The sequence below is a fragment of the Polypterus senegalus genome, chromosome 13, assembly GCF_016835505.1.
Source record: "Polypterus senegalus isolate Bchr_013 chromosome 13, ASM1683550v1, whole genome shotgun sequence".
Classification (NCBI taxonomy): domain Eukaryota; kingdom Metazoa; phylum Chordata; class Cladistia; order Polypteriformes; family Polypteridae; genus Polypterus; species Polypterus senegalus.
In genome coordinates, this window is record NC_053166.1 from 98,988,055 (window position 1) to 99,013,850 (window position 25,796).

A 25,796-nucleotide genomic window follows, 5' to 3' on the forward strand; every position below is an offset into this window, starting at 1 on the left:
CAGGCACTAAATTACAAGCGCCAGCGGCAGCCTGTCTATGAACTTAATTTAAAGTGTAGGTTTACATCGTGCTTTGTTTCCGAAGTAGCAGAACTCATCGATATGGTTGTATATGTCACTTGCTCGCTTCTTATTGTTTCGCTGCCTTCTCAATTATATAATGCATGTTTTCTTCAGCGCTTTTTGGAGGTCTTCCTGGTTTTCTATGTACTGCGTGATTACGTGGGAGGCGTGATGATGTCACACGAAACTCCGCCCCCCACGGTGTTCAAGCTCATCTCCATTACAGTAAATGGAGAAAAAACAGCTTCCAGTTATGACCATTACGCGTAGAATTTCGAAATGAAACCTGCCAAACTTTTGTAAGGAAGCTGTAAGGAATGAACCTGCCAAATTTCAGCCTTCCACCCACACGGGAAGTTGGAGAATTAGTGATGAGTCAGTGAGTGAGTGAGTGAGTGAATGATTGAGTAAATGAATGAGTGAGTGAGTGAGGGCTTTGCCTTTTATTAGTATAGATGTAGATCTCATTTTTTTTATTTAATATAATGGGTTCTCCATTTTGCTCTTTTATAAATAATATGCATCCTATCCCTTTCCCTCACATCAGTCTATTTCTCTTCGGATATTCTCCACGCTTCATGTCAGTGCTGCCTATCAAACTGACCACTCTTATAGTCAAATTGTTTTGCTGGGAAAATGCGGTGGTGGTCACAACTGCATTGGCCAGGTTTAGCGACTCCAGCCTAATCATGTTGGGGCTTTGGTTTCCTGAAGTGTGCTTTGAATATTTATTACTTTCACTCATCCATTGCCCACCATGTAAAGTTATTATTCATTAGCGTAATAGCAATAAAAGTGCTACAGTGCAGCATAAAGTTGTGGTGATAGACTGAGAAATCAAAATCAGCAGGAGAATAAAACCAGAGCAAGCATGACCAGGATAAAGTGGTTATGATTAAAAGAGGAAGTGCTAAAGAACAGGTTAAAGAAAATTTTAAATGTAGTGTAGACATTAGAGTGTGGAGCAAGGATATGATAGTTAACAAAAACTAAAATCAAAACCGAAACTATTATTGAAAAAAAATTTTTGTAAACTGAAATAATTAAAAATGAAATGAAAAACTAAAACTAAACGAAACTGTTCAAGTAGCTGGAAAGACTAACTGAAATAAAATAATTTACTAAAAATAATTTTAGATTTTGTTTTTGAATTAATATTTTTGCTGTTAATATTATTAATTCTTTGCATTTATATAGCACTTTTATTTAAGGGCTTTTTTAATTTTAGCAATTGCAGGTTAAGGCTCAAGGGCCCAAGAGAGCAGACTCCCTTTCGGAATTTATGGGATTCGAACCAGCAACCTTCCGATTGCCTGTGCAGATTCCTAGCCTCTTTCTATCCCTTTAACTCTTATAACTTTCAACTTTAAAACTGAAAGTCATCCACCACAAGCCACCCACACATATTCATCCAGTGAACGGCGGCTGGTGAAAGGGGCTGGGTGTTCACACAGCATTTGTGGTGACAGAGCAAGCTGAATACGCACCTAAAGCCTGTGGAATAGAAAGAGATTTACGTGCCGCGGCCTATCCCTGCACTTGTTGTATATCAAGATGTAATTCAAACACCTGAAATCGGAATGTGCTGGTCAACAAAAACTTAACCGTATGGACAGAAAAATCACAAGCGATTAACGTTTCAGTTTATTTCTCAGGCGCCTGCTTTATGTTGACAGTAATTCACCTGCCACTCCGCACACGAAGTATAGAGAAAGTATAGTATTCATGAAAAAAAATCGACCTTAACGTTTTGATGAATCTTGACGTTTCAGACCTCCCCGGGTCTGAAAATACCGTTTTTTGGAATTATGTCCGTCTGTGTGTAAACACGATATCTCAAAAATGCAACTACACAGATGGATGAAATTTGGCATTTGGTTTTTACATCAGAATTGTAGATCTGTATTAACTTTTTGGTCAAATCCACTAACCGGAAATGGCACTTTACCTGAACACATACTTGATTTTTTTTTTATTCATGCAGCTGCGGAGTCTGATTTGTTTAACTTTACTTTTATAATAATTGTTCAATATATTATTAATTTGGATTTGTTGCTGATGGTTCTTTAATGTACATAATATAACCATTGTCTTGCGGTTTACTCCTCAAATAACCATCCCCTTAACTGAGTATATGAGAAAATCTAGGGGAGACCACTTAAATTGTTGAAAATAAAACAGCACTGATCAAGAGAATGACAAGGTCATCATACAAGATCAGCATATTGTTGCTGACCAAACACTTTTGCTTTAAAAACTTTGTTTAACAACGTAGCCATACAAACCTTGTAAAATTCCTGAGTTGACAATGTCTTCATTGAACTAAAGGTAGGTAAGTGAAAAAAGTTTGCCAAGTGATGAAAAGCTAAACAATACTAATTTGTTTTTGTATTTATTCTATATTTATTAATTTGTTTTTTAGTTCATATTCACAGCTCAAAATACCCGATATTATGAAAAAAATCCAGAAGCATATTTATTTTTTAAAATATCTGTCCCCATTTTTTCAATGTTTCTCTCGCTCTCAAAACAGTTTAAATATCAGATTCTTTTTGTTCTTATTATCAGCCATATCAAACATATTGCATACCAGGGATTTTTCCTGCCTTGCATCCAAACCTGCTTGGGTAGGCTCCAGGTTCCTGTGATTCTGCTGTGGATAAACATGTTTAGATAATGTATATATTGTTCTTAATCTCAGATGCTGTCTGTCATTTTGTGCCTGTTCATATTCTTATTACCTGCTCATTAAGGGTTTACCATTCTTATACATGGGTTATTCAAGTCTCCGTGCCACTAACCTTCACACTACATGTTTGTTTTTCTTAGTTTCCCTCAACACAGTTAGGTGGGGTCAGCACACTGATTCAGGCCTAAGAGCCCAATTCTTCCTTGTCATGGTCACAACCTGTCTTTTCAGGCATGCAGGTGCAAAATTTTGTCTATACACTGTTTGTGCCTGAATTGGAATCAGAGATCAATATGTGTGGTAAAAAATAAAGCCCAGTGTTTGAGATTTTTGAATGCAATATTGAAGGCATTCATTATAAGCACATTGTCGGAGCAAAATATGTTGTGTGCTGTAGACATTGAGTAAAAAACCTTCACATTTTAAAATTCACCTAGTTTTTATTACAAATTGGCCCATTCTGGACAATAAAAGGAAAAGAAAAAAGTGCCAACAGTCAGCGCAGATTTATTCAGCACAAATGCCTTTGAAAATATTTTAAAAATTATAAAATTGTGTAAAATTGTTCATATTCAGTTTTAATTATGCTTGTTTTTATCAGACAAAAACAAAACCAAATAGTAAAGTGTGTTGTATAGTGTAGTAAGCTTCCACTAACATTAAACTCATATTATATCCAGACCCATTAAGTAAACAGTTCTGTCTGACTCCACAGTAGCTCTTTGGCAATACTATAATTACTAAAACAAAAACTAATATATCTATACTAATAAAAGGCAAAGCCCTCACTCACTCACTGACTCATCACTAATTCTCCAAGTTCACGTGTGGGTAGAAGGCTGAAATTTGGCAGGCTCATTCCTTACAGCTTACTTACAAAAGTTGGGCAGGTTTCATTTCGAAATTCTACGCCTAATGGTCATAACTGGAAGGTATTTTTCTCCATTAACTGTAATAGAGTTGAGCTGGAAAGACGTGGGGGGAGTTTCGTGACATCATCATGCCTCCCACGTAAATCACGTGAACTGACTGTCAACGCAGTGCGTAGAAAACCAGGAAGACCTCCAAAAAGCGCTTAAGAAAACATGCATTATATAATGAGAAGGCAGCGAAACAATAAGAAGCGAGCGAGTGACATATACTACCATATTTATGAGTGCTGCTACCTCGGAAAGAAACCAAGGTGTAAACCTAAACTTTAAATTAAGTTCATAGGACAGGCTACCGCTGGCGTTTCACATGCCCACAGGTAATGCGGGATACAAGTTTAATGAGAGGACGCAGGATATAAACGAGAGTTTTGATCACTTTGTAACTAAGTTAAAATTGTAGGTGAAGGGGTGTGCTTATGCAAATTCCAAGAGACTGTGTTTGTGGGGGATTGACAGTTAAGGCGTGTGGGGGAGTCACGTCATCATCACCCCTCCCATTTACCTCATTTCGCTCTGAGCTGACCTCCGCGCTACGCCGTCTTCGAAGCAACCGTCAGACTGCCACCAAATACTCACAGAAAAATCCACAAGTTAATACACACGCTGTCTCTAGAGTTTCTCCACACTGAATCCTCCAGGCACTACTTACAAAAGGTTACATTGACAATCGTGTTACGTTATTTTTAAAATCTTTCCTTTTCTTAGCACAAGCACAGCTGAGAAGCTTCATGCATGTGCTCCATAACGTTTAAAAATAATGCATTTAATCACACTTTGCATTACAAGCAAAGGGGAACTTTTGTCAATGCATGATTTCCTGGTACACTGATTACATTGATCAGCGCATCCCAATTCATTTTACCCTCGCACCACCTTAGTTTGAGAAGAAGTATGAAAAATATGAGGTTAACACAGAAAAACAGATCACCAATTCAAGCTTTATGAATAATCGATTAAGCCATCAATAATTGTTTTGGTAAAGCCATCCTCCTCCTTCCATTTTATAATTTTTCTGCCACTAGCCATGATTAAATGAACGGTAAAAAAGTAAGAGCAAAGCGAGGGTGACTTATTTAGGCAGGCATATATATGACAGCAACACTCATGACAATGTCAATCATGTTACGTTATTATTAAAATGTTTCCTTTTCTTTTTCATTACTTCTCCGCTGCGAGGCGCGGGTATATATATATATATATATATATGAATGACCTCCAAAGAGCTGAGACTTTTGATATCATGAACGGTGTCTGCAAAAACTGGGGTCTCCTGCCCAGCAAAAGTCGAGCAGCCAGCGCTGCGTGCATAGCTGTGCCGGCCTTTGAGGCGCTGACTGCGCTTCTGCCTTAAGTCAAAGTGAGCACTTTTAATTTTTTTCCTCCTCCCCCCGAGCTATAGCCCAGACAAGTGCAAACATAGGACCCCATTTCTACACCGCGGCAAACTAATATTAAGGCGATTTGCACTTTCTTTTGCACGTATCACGATTATGAGGTCGTCAGCTCGGATTATGAAGACACGCACACGAGTGGAGGACTGACAGTGCCATCACAGCCGATTAATGGCGGGGCGTCTCACCAGTCTACACAAGACCCATCGCGACTGTCCCCAAAAGCGCAATCATAACGTCAGCGAACACATCTCTCTATACTATATAAAAGAAAAAGGCAACTTTCCTTTCTTTACACCTTTTTTCCTTTTATCCCAAACCAAAGCCTTTCTCTCTTAACACTGCAGAGGACACAAAACTAATTTTCTTTAAATGCCGGTAAGGCACATTACCAGAGGCACAAATTTGAACGTTCACATAGAAAATGTAATTTCTATACCACAGCCGTCGTGTAGCGCCTTTCAAAAAGGATCTACTACCGAGAGATGATCCATATATATTTTAGCTGCTGTTAGTTCTACTTACCTGTTGTGTTACACAGTCTTTAAAATGTAGTTTACCCGCAACCACTCCAGTAGTGCTCAATGTACCTGTACTTCTTAAAACGTTAATGTTTTACTGTTTAATAACTTAGACTATATTTTATTATTTTTCCCTTGCACTCAGTGACCAAAGCTATACACACACAAACATACACACAAGTGTATATATATATATATATATATATATATATATATATATATATATATATATATATATAGATAGAGATATATAGATAGAGATATATAGATAGATAGGAGAACAACACTCATATCAATGACAAAACAATTACATTAACAACTTTTTCGTACCTTCTTTAACACACTACTTCTCCGCTGCGAAGCGCGGGTATTCTGCTAGTCTAAACTAATAAAAGGAAAAGCCCTGACTCACTCACTCATCACTAATTCTCCAACTTCCCGTGTAGGTAGAAGGCTGAAATTTGGCAGGCTAATTCCTTTTAGCTTAGTTACAAAAGTTGGGCAGGTTTCATTTCGAAATTCTACGCGTAATGGTCATAACAGTTGACAACGTTCGCCATGTTGAACTTTCTTATTTATGGGCCCATCTTCAAGAAATTTGGTATGTGGGTTCCCAACGCTAACTGAATCCTACTTACGTACATATATACGTCCTTAGCCTGCAGCTCGGTCACCGTGTGAGGCAACGCCTCCCACGTTGTTGGCTTCCTGCCTATATAATGCTGTCCGTCGCTCTAGTCTCTACATTCCCTTCCTTGCTTGCTTTGCCACGGGATTCACGTCTCCCTGCTGATAACTACAGCCTTTTTATTTAATCCACGGCTTCTCCGCTGTTTTATTGTTCATTTATTATGATTATAGTTATTGTGTAGGTATTTTAGACTTACTTTACATTGTTCAGGTACCCATTTCCTTTATCATTCCAACCGTACCCGCATTAACATGTCTATCGAGGTGATCACCATCGATCAAAGTTACTGTCACTTACCGAGTGGTTTCCATGCCCGGAGATGGCACCAACCTTTTCCATTCTCTTTGTTACATATTGCACGGCCATATCAGGCTCACTCTTGATATCCGGAGGAACATTGTGTCTTATGTATTGAATGACTGGGACAGGTTCAAGGTGTGGACTGATGACGGTACAGGAGATAATTATACTACACAGGAGCACTATAAGAGTGAAATGCTTAAGCCCTTCACCTATGCATCTGCATGTGAGTTGATGGCTGCCACTGAATTGTTCAGTTGTCGCTTTTAAGTGTACCGAAATGGCCAAATATTTTACACATTTCGACAACCGCCAATGCCTCTTAAACATCTTAGATTGACAGGTGACTATTTCAGTAGTGGACACTTTGATGTTTATGAATGTTTAAACTCTCCAAAGCTGGATGTGAAGTTATCGATGAAACTGGTTGTATACTTACAACGCTTGACAGATGCCGAATGTCTCTTCAACACAAGTCCTACAAATACTGTCGTAATTGAAACAAACCATGAAACTCAAACCAATTATGACAGCAGCAATCCAAGCTGCGACAATTGAAACAAGATTACTGTTCACATGGCCAACTGTACGTTGCATGCTCAAGAGTAAGCTCAGCACACAGCTTGGTCATATTACAACCGGAGGGCCGAACTCACAATGTGGTATACAAAGAGATCCTTAACAAATAATTATTGGTATATTTTCCCTCAGTTTAAAAAGGTTTAATTTTCTTCTTAATAAAAATTTAAGGCAGTACTTCGCCGCTGCGAAGCGTGGGTATTTTGCTAGTATAAAAATAAAATAGAAATGTCTTTATAAAATAAAAACTAAATTAAAACTAAAAATACACAATGAAGGAAAACTAAAACTAAAGTGAATTTCCAGGTACTGATGCAGTCTTTGCATTGAGACAGCACATACCGAAACATCAAGCAAACCTAAAGCTAATGATAGAATGTTACGTCAAGAGGTCTGGAGGTGCATGAGAGAAAAAGGAGTCCAAGAGAATTATGTGAGGAATCTCCATGATGTGTACTAGGGAGCGAGGACTATAGTTTAAAAAAGTATTGGGTTAACAGACAAAATTCCAGTTACAGAATGTCTGCACCAGGGATCTTCTTTAAGTTCTTACCTCTTTGATCTGGTTATGGAAGTGTTTTGAATCATGGGATAAAAAAAAAACAAAAAAAAAAACCCTGGTTCATGCTTGTTCTGGATAATATTGTATTGTGTAGCACCAGAAAAGAAGAAATGAAGGGGAAATTGGATGAATAAAGGGGGACTTTAAAAGACAGATGGGTAAAGATAAATAGGAAGAAGACAGAATATATGAGGTTTAATGATTAGGATTACAGTTAGCCTTCAGGGAGAGATATGAGAAAGAGTGGATAAATTTAAATATCTAGAATCAGTGGTAGCCCAAGATGAAAAATGAAATACAGAGATAACCCATAGAGTGTAGTGTGGATGGAACAATTGGAAAAGGCACCACAAGTATTATTTAACAGAAGATTTAATACAAATGTTAAAGGTATGATTTTTAAGAAAGTGGTAAGACCAGGAATGATGTATGGGGCTTAGACATGGGTAGTTATAGGGAGCACAAGAGAAGAAGTAGATGTGACAGAAATGAGAATGTTGAGATGGATGTGTGGAGTTACAAAAAACAAAGAATATGAAATGAGACAATCAGGGGTACAACAAAAGTGGGAGTGATATCCAGGAAAGTAAGTTAAAGTGGTATGAACATGTGATGTGGGAAAAAAAAGAGTATGTGGGCAAAAGAGTGATGTGAATCGAAAAACTTGGGAAGAAAAAGAGGGGGAGGCCAAAAAGGAGATAGATGGATAATGTAAAAGAAGATCTGAAGGAAAGGGCTTGACTGGTGAGGAAGTGCAGGGCCAAGCTGTATGCAGGTTGACCAAATACATCAACCCCACACAGAAGTGGGAAAAGATGAAGAACAAGAATAAGAAGCATTAAAGCTATTAACCTAATTCACATAGCCCAAGTGGGCATAAGAAGGTCGCTACCATGCTGCAGTTGCCAATGAATAACGGACAACAGAACAGATAAGATCCATTTTCTTATTTTTAGACCCTTATTTGGTATTGGTATCACCATGTTTTATTTTTTTTTTTTAAACCTATTGCATATATTTTGAGTATTTTTAATTCTTTCTTCCTAATCCTAGCAACAGGGCAGACACAGATAAAGAGTCACATACAAAAACACATGTTTGTTAAGATGGTTACACTGATTTCTGTCTGTGCAGCAGTTACACTATTTTGGATGAATTCAGTATTACCATTTGCAGTGTACCATTTTTTGGAATACATTTTGCAACACATGTGCTAATAAAATGCATCACATTTTTTATTCCAACAGATGGCACAATGCAAAGATTTTATGAATTCTATACCAAATGGCATATAACCAAGTTGGATGCTGCACATGGTTTTACTACATTCTTCACTTGTTTGGGGTTATACTAATGATCATTAGTTTGCCTTCAGAAACTAAACAAGTGATGCAAACTTAGTGGTTGAATATTTGTAATCAGTATGCTGTTTATTGGGGCTGGGCGATTTCATGGTCTGGAACCCCTGCAGATTTTATTTTTTCTCCAGCTGTCTGGAGTTTTTTTTTTGTTTTTTCTGTCCTCTCTGACCATTAGACCGTACTTTTATTCTATGTTAATGAGTTTTGTCTTATTTTAATTCTTACTTTGCCTTTTTTCTCTTTCTTCATTATGTAAGGCACTTTGAGATACATTATTTGTATGAAAATGTGCTATATAAATAAATGTTGTTATTGTTTAGTCCAAACTGCTATAATGTGTGTCTCTGCAAGGAGTTTTTGTTAAAGCAGTATATTGAACGACATATTATAAGAAAGATATGCATTGTGCTTTGAAGCACTGAAACACTAAATACATTTTATTTTGGTATTAAAAAATGTGGCTTCTCATTTCATCCCCAGTATACACAAGCCGAAAATCTTCACAAGATGGAAACCTGTCTCGATTTTTACTTGCTACAACTGTTGTTAACACTGCCATCGTGCAGTTTCCTTTCACATTCCGCAGTGCGATATGTATGAGCAGGACGGCGCTTAGAAAACGGATGCCCAGACAAATATCTGTAGACGAAAGTTCAGAAAACGAATGTAAAACCCCTGTTAGGGGCAGTGAAGAACTTAGTAATTGTTTAACTGAGTAATTAATTGATTGATTTCATCATCTACAGTTATAACTATTAAACAGTTAGAATTCAAATTTAAATCACCAATGTCATGCACTCTTGAAGCACGCACAAATCTATTTCTGACTTAACTCTAAAATGGGTGTTTTTTTTTTTTTTGGATAAGTGGCAATACTGCAGAAAAATTCTCCTACCTTGTACAAAAAGCATTTCCAGACGTGACTTCTGATGTTACTGTGGTGCTGTAATACAATGAGCCATTTTCATATGTACTTTTAAATTCATGGTTTTACCACTTTTTTTGCTGTCCGAAGTAATACATTTATTTGCAGTCATTCATCAATGTGATTATGAATTTCAGTTATTTTGGCATCAACTTGGTACCAAAGTATCGGTTCTTTTCACATCCCTAAATGCTATACATCCTTGACCAAGTGGCTGCCAATGTCCTGGTGCATGATTCTTGAGTACCAAGGTGTCAGTATAATTGGCATCAAAGAACATCCTACAAAACATTTAACATCTCTTGACACATTCTCCAGTAATTTGCTAAAGCAGTGATCTCTCTCTGTTACTCACTTTTACATCAACACTTTGTCATTAATGTCTACAACTACAATAGAAGGAACAATTATATACATTTTTACATTTTGATTTTAGATAATTAATATGCTGTTTAAGCCATGCAGACATAACTAAAGGTTTCATCTCACCTTTGGGGAGACCCTTAGAAAAATATGGGTTTTATGTTTTTAATTTTATTTATTTAACATAGCAAAAAGAGAACCAGGGGGTTATATCACAAATTACCAAGATCAGATATCTGCAAAATACCCTAATACCTATCACAATAAGTCTTCAACTGTAATTGTTATACAGTAATCCCTCGCTACTTCCCGGTTCACTTTTCGCGGATTCACGACTTTGCGGGTTTTTAAATATAGTAGTAGTATTTCCTAGTCTAAGAACAACAAAACAAGTTCGGTGACTAAGTGCGTTGTAACACGGGCTGTGATTGGTACATGGGAGGGAGACGACAAATCACAGCTTCCCGCTTTCTGATCGGGCCCGTGATTGGTGCTTTGACTGATGCCCAGATCCCACAGCACCTCCCCTTGTCTCTCTGTCGTGGCCATTTCTCTTCAAGCTTTCTCGCAGAGCGGTTTACTTTGCACTGTACTGTGTGTGATTTTTTTGTGGTTTCTTTGTGTTGAACTTCGCTTCAATTTTCACCCCCTGCAATGGCTCCCAAACGTGCTCCTTCTTCCAAGGCTGGTGCTAAGCCTAAACGCCAATGAAGAATGATGACGATCGCTGAGAAGGTGAAACTTCTGGATATGTTAAAGGAAGGGAGAACGTTCGCGGCTGTGGCTGCAAACTGGCTAAGGATCTGCAAGAGCGGTCACAGGAATGGGACGACGATATGGTTCGATCGGTCCAATTTTGCAACAAGGTCGACGACGTCATCACCGCCTACAAGCTGCTCTTCGACCGGAAAAAGCAGCGGCAGCAGCTGCCATTCACAATGTATTTGCAGCCTCGCAAAAAAGAGCCAGTTCCTACTACTACGGATATACCTTCGGAAAACCGTGGAAGAGGTGAACCAGGAAATGGCACCGCCGTCTGAAGAGACGTAAAATACACTCATCGGCTGCGCAGTAAAAGTCATCATCACCTTCATCGTCATCATTTTTACTGCACAGCATATTCATCACCATCATCACGTCATATATAGGTACATGTACTTCGCTATACAGCAACTGTAAACTTATCTACCGATTTCATATTGCTTAACAGTTGTCCCTGTTATTAACAGAGTAAGGGGTGAGTTGTAAACAGTACAGGGAGGATTTAAAAACGTCCAAATACACGTTAAATTATTAAATAAATATGGTGTCCCTACTTCGCGGAAATTCAGTTATTTCAGCCAGTCTTGGAACCTATCTCCCGCGATAAATGAGGGACTACTGTATACCCTATAGGTCATGAATATATCAATTATCAGTCAAGCTAGCAGACACACCAAATCTTTGCAAACAATATGAATCATTAAACAAATGTTTTCAAATAAGGGCAATTACAGAGGTAGGGGAAAACATTTTTAATCATTTTTGAAGAATTAACCATACAAATACAATGAGTATTAAAAATAAGAAAAAATGCCTACACAAATATTAAGTAAGAATGGAAAACACTGAGTCTTAGAGACAGGAATAAATATTTAAATGGAGGCACATCATTGAGAAAAGAGTCAATATAAACAAATGCGAAGTTACTGCCTTTTTCATAACATATAGTAATGTCTGTTTCAAATGGGAGATGAGCCATGTCTTAGAAAGGCTATCTGATGTTAACCAGAAAGCTACAGGAATGCAAGCATGAAAATAGGAGTGTGTTTTAGACTAGCAACTAGTAAATTTATTTATTAATGTTTTTTTTTTGATAAAAACACAAAACATATTGAAAAGATGCAGAAAAGTCTCGAAAAATTGTGTATGTGAAGGAAGTATTGAAAAAAAACCACAAGTGAGGGAGGTATAATCCTGTAGTTTCGATGCAGGACAATTTCATTCTTAAATGTAAGGATGTAACAAAGAAAAAGCCAAACAATATTTACAAGATAAACAAGTTCTGTAGTTTTCACTGGAATTAAAAGTGAGAGCAAAAGTCAAAATTAAATTTAAAACATAAAAATGCAGAAAAAGCATTTGAGCAAGATACCTGAAAATGCAAGGGTCAACAAAAAGTGGTTCATTCATTATTATACAAGCCTAGAGAACAATTAAGGAACAATTAAGGAACAACTGAAGTTTATCCTTTTTAACAGTGCAATGAAAAACATAACGTAAAGCAAATTGCTCTTTTTAAAGTTTCATGTGCGAAGAAGTGAAATACTTCACATTGTCTACAGAAATGGCACATTATTTCAAGATGACAGAGTGAGAAACGGATACAGCATACACTTAACACTAGAATTACCAGAGCCTACGAAAAAACTCGTAATTCCGTCCCACTTTAAATCGCTTCACACCTCTCCGCCAGCGCCCTTTGTCTTCTAAATGTGCTGATAAAGAGAAGCTAGGAGCAGCCGGCTATTCCATCCCCCCACCAATTTAGAACGTGCACGAACTTCTCTCAGCTCATGCCTTGATTGAGTATCTGGGAGTGAAGTGGAGTTTTAGAGTGGAAATAATAGATCGTTTTTTGGAACACACGCATTTCATGTCTGTTCCGTTTCTACAGTAATCTGTGTCAACACATTGTAATAGAAACCACAGCATAGAGAGAAGTGTGTAAATTGCTTCTTACAGGAAAAGGCGATGGAAAAAGTGCACTTGAATAAAAGTGCATTTTTGTTATACTTTTACACCAATATATGTTCCTGTGTTTGAACGACACGGGCAGATGGGGAGTGTCTGATTATTGCATTTAGCGCCGAAGTTCCTGCTCTTTACCATTCTTTCCTCAGCATGTCCTGGAGTACAAAAGAAACAGCATACAGCAACATGTGGGGACTGACAGGAACACTCAATAAAACTGAATAAAAAGAAAAGCAAGTGACGGTGAGATACGAAGAAGGCAGCTTCGCCAGCGTTTGTGTGTCAGAACCCGGTTGGTGGCTCGGGGGGGGGGTTGGGGTGTTATAGCTCTGCAGTGTACCACGATGCATACTAGCGCGTCTTTAGTGAAAACAGCTGTGTCAGATGGGGTTGTATGGATTGATTCTGAACGCGACTGAGAGAATGAAAAGTGAATTAAAAAATAAATAAATAAATAAGTTAACCTTTACAAGGATCATAAATTGCACCGGCTGTTACAGACTGAAATCAAATGTATGCTTTTATTCTAAAATAGTAAGAGCAGTTTACTTCTCAAAACGGAGAGGCGCTGGATCGAACTCGCGACCTTTTGATTCCCAAGCCGGGGACGGATTCTATTGAACCACGGGAGGCAGTTACAATAAACGGCTGTCAATGTCGCATGTTAAGGCGGCTTTTTGTTTCTGCAGTTATATTTTTGAATAAAAGCGCAATTGTGTTATTCTTGTGAAAATATTTCTTTGCTATTTGGACTTCAGGCTTCATACATTATATAGTTTATGCCTACATTTTGTCATCTACTACTAGAATATAAAAAACGTTTCTGTTTTAACAATGTGTTGACAGATTACTGTAGAAACAGAACAGACATGAAATGCATGTGTTCCAAATAACGAGCTATTATTTCCACTCTAAAACTCCACTTCACTCCCAGACACTCAATCAAGGCATGAGCTGAGAGAAGTTCGTGCACGTTCTAAATTGGTGGGGGGATGGAATAGCCGGCTGCTCCTAGCTTCTCTTTATCAGCACGTTTAGAAGACAAAGGGCGCTGGCGGAGAGGTGTGAAGGGATTTAAGAAGCAATTTAAGGTGGGACGGAATTACGAGTTTTTTCGTAGGCTCTGGTAATTCTAGTGTTAAAGAATAAAACAAACTTGAAATAAACTGCTAAAACCTAGAAACATTTAAACAGAACTATTCATGGACACTAAGGAAGGTTTTCATTTTAAGCAAAAAGAGATTAAGGTATGGCAGACTGGAAGTGTTCAACATTATTAAGGAAACTACTATGGTGGAAACCAGCTGTTATTTTAACACTATTCCTTCAAAAGCATACGAAAAATATGGGGCACAACTGGAATCTGGCAAGTTATTTTATTTTTCTTCACAAAAGGAATCAGACACAGTAGTATAGTAGATGTAAGCAGTTGAGGGATCACAGAACTCTGATAAAGAGGGACTGACAAACTATGCTGCACTGAATGGCACGTTTTTATCAAAACACTTGACTACAATATTTTGGGAATTGTGGACTCACCTCACTGACTGTCGCATTAGTAGGCAGCATTCGCAACATTATGATGTTACTAGCTTTTTCTTCACCAGGGTCTGGTCGATAATCTTGGTCACGATAATCACCATCAGTGGAGATATTTGAGTTTTCAGTAACTTCTACCCCATGCGAACACCCTGAAGAAAATGCATCTGCTGCCTCAACCATTTTTCTTTCTTCAAAGTAATCCTGCAAATAAAATTAGTAATAAAATACTGCTTTATATTTATTTATCAAGGTTCATGCAGTGTATGTGATATCTCTATTTTCACAGAAAAGAAGTGATTACTAGGTCATTACATACTTTCATTTGGGCATTACTGTACTCCAAGGACACAAGAAAAAAGGATTTTTTCTATTGTTTGGTGTTTATATATGCTGGATGACTAACTACTTAAAGTTCTTTAATTATTATTACTTGTAACTTAACTATATTTAGATATTTACGTCAAAGAAGTTAATTTCCAGCCCCCCACTCCCCTTCCTATGTAATTTAAATAAAGGTTGATATTTTTCAAGTCAACATTTCTTGCGGTGGGCTGGCGTCCGGCTCAGGGATTTGTTCCTGCCTTGCGCCCTATGATGGCTGGGATTGGCTCCAGCCGACACCCAGAACCCTGTGTTAAGATATAGCAGGTTGGGAAATGACCGACTGACTGACATTATTTCTTCACAATTATGGTATGTATTAATTTGCCACATGAAAATGTGATTCTAAGTGAAGTATTTTTTAATCATTTCTAGAAACTACCTGGCCTGTTTGATCAGGATCCAAATGTGAAAATAAAAGCCTAAAAATGTAACAAATACATCCACTTTGAGACAGCAAAGTTTTCAATTTACGAAAATGTTCCATGCTTCTGAGGTACAGTTGCGCTTGAAAGATTGTGAACCCTTTACAATTTTCTATATTTCTGCATAAATATGACCTAAAAGTCCTAAAAGTAGATAAAGAGAAACCAGTTAAAGAAATGAGACAAAAATATTATACTTGGTCATTTATTTATTGAGGAAAATGATCGAATAGTACATATTTGTGAGTGGCAACACTATGTGAACCTCTAGGTTTAGCAGTTAGTTTGAAGGTGAAATTACAGTCAGGTGTTTTCAATCAATGGGATGAAAATCAGGTGTGAGTGGGCACCCTGTGTTATTTAAAGAACAGGGATCTATCAAAGTCTGCTCTTCAAAACACATGTTTGTGGAAGTGTATCATAGCATGAACAAAAGAGATTTGAGGCCCGCACAAAAACAGTTGTTGATGTTCATCAGCCTGGAAAAGGTTACAAAACCATCTCTAAAGAGTTTGGACTCCACCAATCCGCAGTCAGACAGATTGTGTACAAATGGAGGAAATTCAAGACCATTGTTACCCCTCCAGGAGTGGTTGACCAACAAAGATCACTCCAAGAGCAAGGCGTATAATAGTTGGCAAGGTCACAAAAGACCCCAGGGTAACTTCTAAGCAACTGAAGGCCTCTCTCACATTGACTAACGTTCATGTTTATGAGTCCACCATCAGGAGAACACTGAACAACAATGGTGTGCATGGCAGGGTTGCAAGGAGAAAGCCACTGCTCTCCAAAAAAAACTGTTGCTCGTCTGCAGTTTGCTAAAAGGTCACGTGGACAAACCAGAAGGCTATTGGAAGAATGTTTTGTGGACGGATGAGACTAAAATGGAACTTTTTGGTTTAAATGAAAAGCGTTATGTTTGGAGAAAGGAAACACTGCATTCCAGCATAAGAACCTTATCCCATCTATGAAACATGGTGGTGGTAGTATCATGGTTTGGGCCTGTTTTGCTGCATCTGGGCCAGGACGACTTGCCTTTATTGATGGAACAATGAATTCTGAATTATATCAAAGAATTCTAAAGAAGAACGTCAGGACGTCTGTCCATGAACTGAATCTCAAGAGAAGCTGGGTCAGCAGTAAGACAACAACCCTAAGCACACAAGTCATTCTACCAAAGAATGGTTAAAGAAGAATTAAGTTAATGTTTTGGAATAGCAAAGTCAAAGTCCTGACCTTAATCCAATTGAAATGTTGTGGAAAAACCTAAAGCAAGCAGTTAATGTGAGGAAACCCACCAACATCCCAGAGTTGAAGCTGTTCTGTATGGAAGAATGGGCTAAAATTCCTCCAAGCCGGTATGCAGGAATGATCAAAAGTTACCAGAAACATTTAGTTGCAGTTATTGCTGCAAAGGGGGGTCGCACCAGATACTAAAAACAAAGGTTCACATACTTTTGCCACTCACAAATATGTAATATTCAATCATTCTTTAATAAATAAATGACCAAGTATAATATTTTTGTCTCATTTGTTTAACTGGTTTCTCTTTATCTACTTTTAGGACTTGAGTGGAAGTCTGATGATATTTTAGGTCATATTTATGCAGAAATACATCAAATTCTAAATGGTTCACAAACTTTCAAGCACCACTCATATACAGTGGTGTGAAAAACTATTTGCCCCCTTCCTGATTTCTTATTCTTTTGCATGTTTGTCACACAAAATGTTTCTGATCATCAACACACATTTAACCATTAGTCAAATATAACACAAGTAAACACAAAATGCAGTTTTTAAATGATGGTTTTTATTATTTAGGGAGAAAAAAAATCCAAACCTACATGGCCCTGTGTGAAAAAGTAATTGCCCCCTGAACCTAATAACTGGTTAGGCCACCCTTAGCAGCAAAAACTGCAATCAAGCGTTTGCGATAACTTGCAGTGAGTCTTTTACAGCGCTCTGGAGAAATGTTGGCCCACTCATCTTTGCAGAATTGTTGTAATTCAGCTTTATTTGAGGGTTTTCTAGCATGAACCGCCTTTTTAAGGTCATGCCATAGCATCTCAATTGGATTCAGGTCAGGACTTTGACTAGGCCACTCCAAAGTCTTCATTTTGTTTTTCTTCAGCCATTCAGAGGTGGATTTGCTGGTGTGTTTTGGGTCATTGTCCTGTTGCAGCACCCAAGATCGCTTCAGCTTGAGTTGACGAACAGATGGCCGGACATTCTCCTTCAGGAATTTTTTGGTAGACAGTAGAATTCATGGTTCCATCTATCACAGCAAGCCTTCCAAGTCCTGAAGCAGCAAAACAACCCCAGACCATCACACTACCACCACCATATTTTACTGTTGGTATGATGTTCTTTTTCTGAAATGCTGTGTTTCTTTTACGCCAGATGTAACGGGACATTTGCCTTCCAAAAAGTTTAACTTTTGTCTCATCAGTCCACAAAGTATTTTCCCAAAAGTCTTGGCAATCATTGAGATGTTTCTTACCAAATTGAGACGATCCCAAATGTTCTTTTTGCTTAACAGTGGTTTGCGTCTTGGAAATCTGCCATGCAGGCTGTTTTTGCCCAGTCTCTTTCTTATGGTGGAGTCGTGAACACTGACCTTAATTGAGGCAAGTGAGGCCTGCAGTTCTTTAGACGTTGTCCTGGGGTCTTTTGTGACCTCTCGAATGAGTCGTCTCTGCGCTCTTGGGGTAATTTTGGTCGGCCGGCCACTCCAGGGAAGGTTCACCACTGTTCCATGTTTTTGCCATTTGTGGATAATGGCTGTCACTGTGGTTTGCTGGAGTCCCAAAGCTTTAGAAATGGCTTTATAACCTTTACCAGACTGATAGATCTCAATTACTTCTGTTCTCATTTGTTCCTAAATTTCTTTGGATCTTGGCAAGGTGTCTAGCTTTTGAGGTGCTTTTGGTCTACTTCTCAGTGTCAGGCAGCTCCTATTTAAGTGATTTCTTGATTGAAACAGGTGTGGCAGTAATTAAGCCCAGGGGGTGGCTACGGAAATTGAACTCCGGTGTGATACACCACAGTTAGGTTATTTTTTAACAAGGGGGGCAATTACTTTTTCACACAGGGCCATGTAGGTTTGGATTTTTTCTCCTAAATAATAAAACCATCATTTAAAAACTGCATTTTGTGTTTACTTGTGTTATATTTGACTAATGGTTAAATGTGTTTGATGATCAAAAACATTTTGTGTGACAAACAAGAACAATAAGAAATCAGGAAGGGGGCAAATAGTTTTTCACACCACTGTGTGTGTGTGTGTGTATATATATATATATATATATATATATATATATATATATATATATATATATATATATATATATATATATATATATATATATATATATATATATATATATATATATATATATATATATATATATATATATATATATATATATATATATATATATATATAGCTAAATATTCACGGGTGAAGGACTGTGCTTATGCAGAGGAAGATGATATGGTCAGGGTGGTGTTTGGCACAAACTCAGCGAAACTGCGAGAGAAACTTTTAAGTGCCGGGTCTTAGCTGACATTACATACAGCCATGGACATCACGCGAGATGGCACCAGCACAGCTGGGAACCTTCGATGCAAGAACACCAAGCGGCTCCGCGTGAACTGGCGAGTGCACAGACAAAAAGCAACAGTTCCAAAGAGTGCTGAACAAAAACGAATTACACAATTGAGAAGGCAGCAAAAAAAACTATGAAGCGTCTGATACATATAAGCATATTCATAAGTGCAGCTACTGCAGAAACAAAGCACACGGTGGAAAAAGTCAATGTCCCGCTAAACGAAGACAGTGAAAAAAAAAAAAATAAATAAAAAATCCGTGCATGCAGTGTGTCACATCTCAGATAAAGAGGAAGACGAGCTCTTTATTGATGCAGTAAGAAACGAATCGATGAATGAAACCTCTTATCTTTACAACGATTGACAAACATGGAATGTAACTTGAACACAACACAAATACGACCCTGATTGGAAGAAATAATGATAATCAAATCCTCGATGACAGAAACACTCAATAACACTCACAAAACAATTACTGTATATTGACAATCATGTTACGTTATTTTTAAAATGTTCCCTTTTCTTTTTCATAACTTCTTTAACACACTACTTCTCCGCTGTGAATATATTATATATATATATACCTGTATATATATATATACTGTATATCCCGATCTACATACTCTCAAATAGACAAGCCACACGCCCGTGGCGCAATTGTAGAGGCTTTGCCTCTAGCGCCGACATCCGAGGTTCGATTCCCAAGAAGGGATGCACTGAATATGTACGCGTGCTTCCCGATTCATTTTACCCTCGCATCTCCTTGGTTTGGGACGTATGAAAAAATATGCGGTTAACGCAGAATCATATTACGTTATTTTTTTTTAAATGTTTACTTTTCTTAGCACAAGCACAACTGAGAAGCTTCGATGCATGTACTCCATAACGCGTTAAAAAAATAACGCATTTAATCACACTTTCAGTTCCAAGCAAAGGGCAACTTTTGTCAATGCATGATTTCCTTTTACATTGATTACACTAATGCACACATCACAGCTACAAAAATGTAAGAGTCGGAATAAAGCTCGTTCCTACCAAGGTAATAATCGTAAACTAAAACGAAAACGAAGACTAAAACTATTAATGAAAAAACATTTTCGTAAACTGAAATAAAATAAATAACAAAATTGAGATGAAAAACTAAAAGCGATACTAAGCGATTAAAGTAGCTTAAAAGACTAACTGAAATAAAATAATAATTTCTAAAAAAAAAAAAAATCAGTTTTCGTGATCAGGTTTGAAAGAACGCGGCTTAATCTATTTTTGCATTTTCATAAACTTCCGGTCCTGCCCTATAGGTGATGAAATTCAGCATATAAACTTTATCTAACCAGAGGGTATCTGCAATCAACATGTCCGGAAGAAAACGACACAGCGCCGTATGGGAGTTTTTCGAATATAATGCTGAAAGCAACAATAGTAAGTGCATAGTGTTGGAGCATGGTGCGTTGTGTGCTGTACAGATTAAAGGTAAAAACCCAACAAACCTTAAAGTGCAGCTAAATAGCTATCACAAATTAGCCTACGACATATTTCTGGGTAAAGAAAAAGAGAGGCTGAAAAGAGAGGGCAATTTGAGTATACATGCAAGTTCTAGTACACATCATACAAGACAGCAGACATTAACATCGTGTTTGCAGAGGACAGCAAATTGGGGAACAAACTCAACTGAACACCAAAAACGCGAAGACGCCCAAGTAAACTTGTTTATTGAAACTGGCATGTCTACTAGGCTGTGTGACATGCCTTCATTAAGAAAATTTGTTTCCTCTCTTGATCCCAAATTTAGCATGCCACGTGCTGCACGAATAAATGCGCCATCGTACATAAAATGAATACAGCAACACAGCGTATCAAAGAAATGGTCCAACAAGCTCGGAAACTAACCCTTTGTATAGACGGATGGAGTAAAAGGGTCTGACGGCTTCGTTTTTGGGAATTTCTGCATGCTTTTATCATTCACCAGCAAACCAAGCACAGCATGCTTTGTTAAGTTTACGACGCATATATCATCCGCATACGGGACAAGCTTTGGCAAACGCTATCGACAGTACTCTGGATGAATGGGACATAACGGAAGACAAGGTTATGATTATAGTGACAGACAATGGAGCAAACATAGTCAAAGCTATAGATATACTACGGAAAGCGCGGAGGCAAGGAGAATATTCTGCACAGCAGTTCATCGAGCTGGATTCAACTGAATCTGAGTCGGACTCGGATATAGAGGAAGAAGAGATGAGCGTCTCTGATCAAGGTAAGTTGAAAAATATTGGCTAAGTAGCTCAGTATATTCTGCTTGATACTTTTTGTTTCAGGTAGCAAGATTGTGGCATGTATGATAAATGGTCAAAAACCATCCAATATGTGTCCATTGTCTCACTAGTCTGTTATATTTTGTAATAATACAACACATTAGCAAATTTATACAGCACATTACATTTTAATTAGTATTGGTAAAATAGTAATAAATTATCAAATTTAAAAATTATTTATTTTGTAGTGTTATTTTTATGGATTAAACTTAATAGATGATTCTGGAGGCTGTGTGTAAAACAAAGCTGCATTGAATCAGTGTAAAAATCTTAAATAATAAAAACTATTTTTTTCAAAGACTGGAAAAAAACAAATATATAAAATTAAATAACATGTAATAAATAATATGCATAAAATCTACATTGGAGAAAAGACAAAATTGAACCAAGAAAAAACATTTCCTAAAACACATTAAGCTGAACTGTGATTTAATTGATTACTTAGCAGAATCAACAGACTTCTTTCAAGACGGAGACATATCCAGGTTTCGACGTATGCCTTGTATGGCACACACACTACAGCTTGCATTGAAGGATGCCATGAAACAATCAGGAGCCAGTTCTGCTGTTAACAAAGCCAGGAACCTTATTCATTCTGTCAGGAAATCTTCGGTAGCAAATGAGCAAATGATTAAAAGGTGTGACTTTAGCCTGTTTTATAATACTAACTGACTTGACAACAGGCTTGTCTTTATCTAAAAATCTGAGTTATAATATATTTAGTAAGTAATCCCATAGACAAATTGTTCTCAAACTCAATCCTGGGAATGCCATGTGACTGCAGGTTTTCATTACAGCCATGTTTTGTTTTTAATTGAACTCCTAGCCTAATTGAGCAGTTATTTTCCAAATTTGGTGTCAATATACATATTATAAAACTAAATTTGGAAAATTTTTATTAGACTGCATCAGGCATTGGTACATAGTATGGTACACAGTAATAATTTAATTTCTTTTTATCTTGGTTTTTAAGAATTTTATCATTGTCATAATTTTTAATTTCCAGTTTTTCTGGTTATGTACAGTATTTCATTATTTACTATTGTTGGAAAAGCTTTGGCAGGCAAACAGCCCTTTAGCATTCAACATTGTCTGTCCTGGTGTCAGCTTATTATCATGGTACAATTAAGGGAATAAACTAGACAGAAAAAGAACAAATTAATTGGAAAATCACAAAGAATTGACCATTTGTACTATAGAAAAAGCCAATATTTCTAAATATTTTATTTTTTAAAAAATCACACTTTAAAGCTTTTCTGAATATGAGAAGAGAAAATAAGGCCAGCTTATTAAATGAGATCAGTTACAGAGGTAAGATGACTCTTTGACTGTGAAACTGAACAAAACAAAATCCTGCAACCACAGTGGTGATAGATAGATAGATAGATAGATAGATAGATAGATAGATAGATAGATAGATAGATAGATAGATAGATAGATAGATAGATAGATAGATAGATACTTTATTAATAACAAGGGGAAATTCACACCAATAATAATAATAATAATAATAATAGTGGCTTTGACCAAAATTATCATTTAGTTATTCTATGATGCACTAGGAATAAGTGATTATTTTGTTTAAACTTCTTACCTTTTCATTAGAATAACATTATTCTCTGTTTATTTCTAAAGGTGTGGCCGAACACTGATTCGTGACTGCCCCACACGGTGGAACAGTACACTTGACATGCTGAAGCGACTTCTGGAAACTAAAGCTACACTTAATGAGGTTCTTGATGAACTTGGGATAGATACACTGTTGACCAGTGATTGGGCCAAGTTGGAAAACCAACTTAAAGTATTGGAGCCATTTGGCATGCACACAGATCAGCTTCAAACAGATAGCCAGTCTCTGTCAGAGGTGATACCTTCCTTGCTAAACCTGGAGGCACATCTCCAGTCAACTAGTGGAGAGAAAATTTGGCACAAGCTCTTCTCAAGTGTTTGCGCCAGCGTTTTATGTCTGTTAGATCCCATTAGTGATCAATTTGATCCAGTCCCTGCAGCCGCATGTCTAATGGATCCAACTGTCTCTCTAACCCTACAGTCTCCTGAACTAATATCTTTGAAAAGAACAGCAGAGTTATTTGTATTGACTGAGGCAGCGAAACACAATCACACCATAGAAGCACAACAAGATGAGTCTACACAAACAGTAGCAGTTTCAGCAAACATCACAGTCCTTCAGAAATACAAGTACTTGGCTAATAAAATAATTAGCTTCAACCCTGAAAACCAGCCTTGGCCATCTGAAAGTGCTCCACATGAAATGCAGAAATATCAATAAGGTTAGGCAGGGGGATTTTACAGGAAATCCTCCTCAGTTCTGGCAAGCCAGGGTGGCTGTGTATCCTAAACTTAGCCCTGTGGCTTTGGACCTTGTGTGTGCCCCGGCCTCACAAGCATTTGTTGAACGCATATTTTCAGTTTGTGGACAGTTGTCATCTGGATTGCGGAACAGAATGACCACTTCTCTAGAGCACAGAGTTTTCTTGAAAATTAACAGAAAGATGTATAATTGAATCAGTCAGGCTGTTTCGTATCACTGTTATGGTGGGGCTTTAGTAAACTCTGCAATGGAGAAAGAAGCATTTGTTGTTTCAGTTATACCATTTAAATTAGGATTACTATTTTGCATGCAAAACTGCAGTGTGTTCCACAGTCAGTTCAAATTCAGTATCTAGCTTTATTTTTGTTTGTTTTTTAACAGAATATACTGTTTTCTACTGACATTAAATAAATGTTATTTCCAAAATTATTAAGTCTACAGTTCTCTCATTGTGGCACAAAATTAACCTTTACAAAATTGCTTTAACCATACTATAATTAGTAAAACTAAAACTGAAACTAATATATATAAAAATAAAATAAAAATGACTTTGTGAAATAAAAACTAAACTAAAACTAAAAATATGGCATGAAGGCTAACTAAAACTAAATTAAAACTAAAATTAAGACCTGAAGTAATATAAAAATAAAAACTAGCAAAAAAAGTCAAAACTATAATAACTCTGGTTCCTACAACTGATCGGAGCAAAATTTAATTTCAAAAGACTACCCGAGCGAAGCCTTGATGTAAGCATTGTTTTGTGCACACTGAAAAGCAAGCAAAACTAGATGCATTACAGAAAGCGGACTTCGTGGCTCTTACTGGGGATCTTTGGACTTCCGTGACCGTTAGTAATTCTAATTACATCTAATTACAAAATGTTCAATGATCACACCGTTTTAGCCTAATGTACAAAATATTTTTGGCTGAGGTTACTCAGAGTTTAAAGATTAAGTTGGTCAAATTACCTTTTATGTTTCTGACTTTTTTTAAGAAGAAAAACTGCACTTTATGTTGAAATTTTGGTTATTATTATTATTTAAAGACAATACCATTCTGAAAATGTACTTAAAGTACCTAAAATACCACTTTATTAAAAAAAAAAAATTATATATATATATATATATATATATATATATATATATACATATATACACACACATACACACACACACACAGTGGAACCTCGGTTCATGACCATAATTCGTTCCAGAACTTTGGTCGTAATCCGAAGCAGTTTCCCCCATAGGATTGTATGTCAATACAATTAATCCGTTCCAGACCGTACAAAATGTATGTAAATATGTAAAAATATGTAAAGATTAAGCACAAATATAGTTAATTGCACCATAGAATCCACAGTGTAATAGTAAACTAATGTAAAAACATTAAATAACACTGACACAAAACACCCAGGCTCCCTGATCAGTTACAGGAGCTGGCTCGCTCACGCGCTCTCTCTCTGTAGCGCACACACCACCAAAGCCCCTCCCTACCTCAGCTACAGGAGCAGGCTGGCTCACGAGCTCTCTCTGTGTAGCGCGAGCGCACAAACATACACACACACACACACACCTATCCGTTCCCCCAATCCCTTCCCTGTCAGCTGCCCGGCTCTCTAATCTCTCTGTAGCACCTGCTCGCGCAGCATTTTTTTTAAAATGACTTTTAAGCACAGCAAAAAAAAATAATCCGAAGCGCTTGCAAAAACCAACTCACAAGCAAACAAAAAAGTAAGATTGCAGGAGATCACGCTATTAAACCTAAAGCCTGATCGCTGTAAACAATGTTTTTAAAATGAGTTTTAAGCACAGCAGAAAAAAAAAACATCGCACAAATCCGAACTTAATTTAAAAACCAACTCGCAAGCAACCAAAAAAGTAACATTGCAACATATCACACGATGAAGTCCTCCATGTAAACATTTTTAATGAGTTTTAAGCACAAATAAAAAAGCGAACATTTGAAAAAAAGAGAAAAATAACATTGCAACAAATCGCATTATGAACTAAAAAAATTACTTTTGAAAAATCCGTAATTCAAAAACCACCAAGAAAACTAACCTTGCATGAAACGAGTTCT

General features: G+C 37.2%; 1 protein-coding gene across 5 annotated transcripts in view; it reads right to left on the reverse strand.

Annotated features, from left to right (window-relative positions):
* The window catches only part of rbm10 (RNA binding motif protein 10), a 367,172-nt gene that overhangs the window by 276,955 nt on the left and 64,421 nt on the right, over window positions 1-25,796 (reverse strand). For all 5 annotated transcript variants that reach the window (XM_039773885.1, XM_039773884.1, XM_039773886.1 and 2 more), the window contains one exon: window positions 14,650-14,853. In XM_039773885.1, the coding sequence (XP_039629819.1) occupies window positions 14,650-14,853 (204 nt within the window). The remainder of the gene's footprint in view (window positions 1-14,649; window positions 14,854-25,796) is intronic.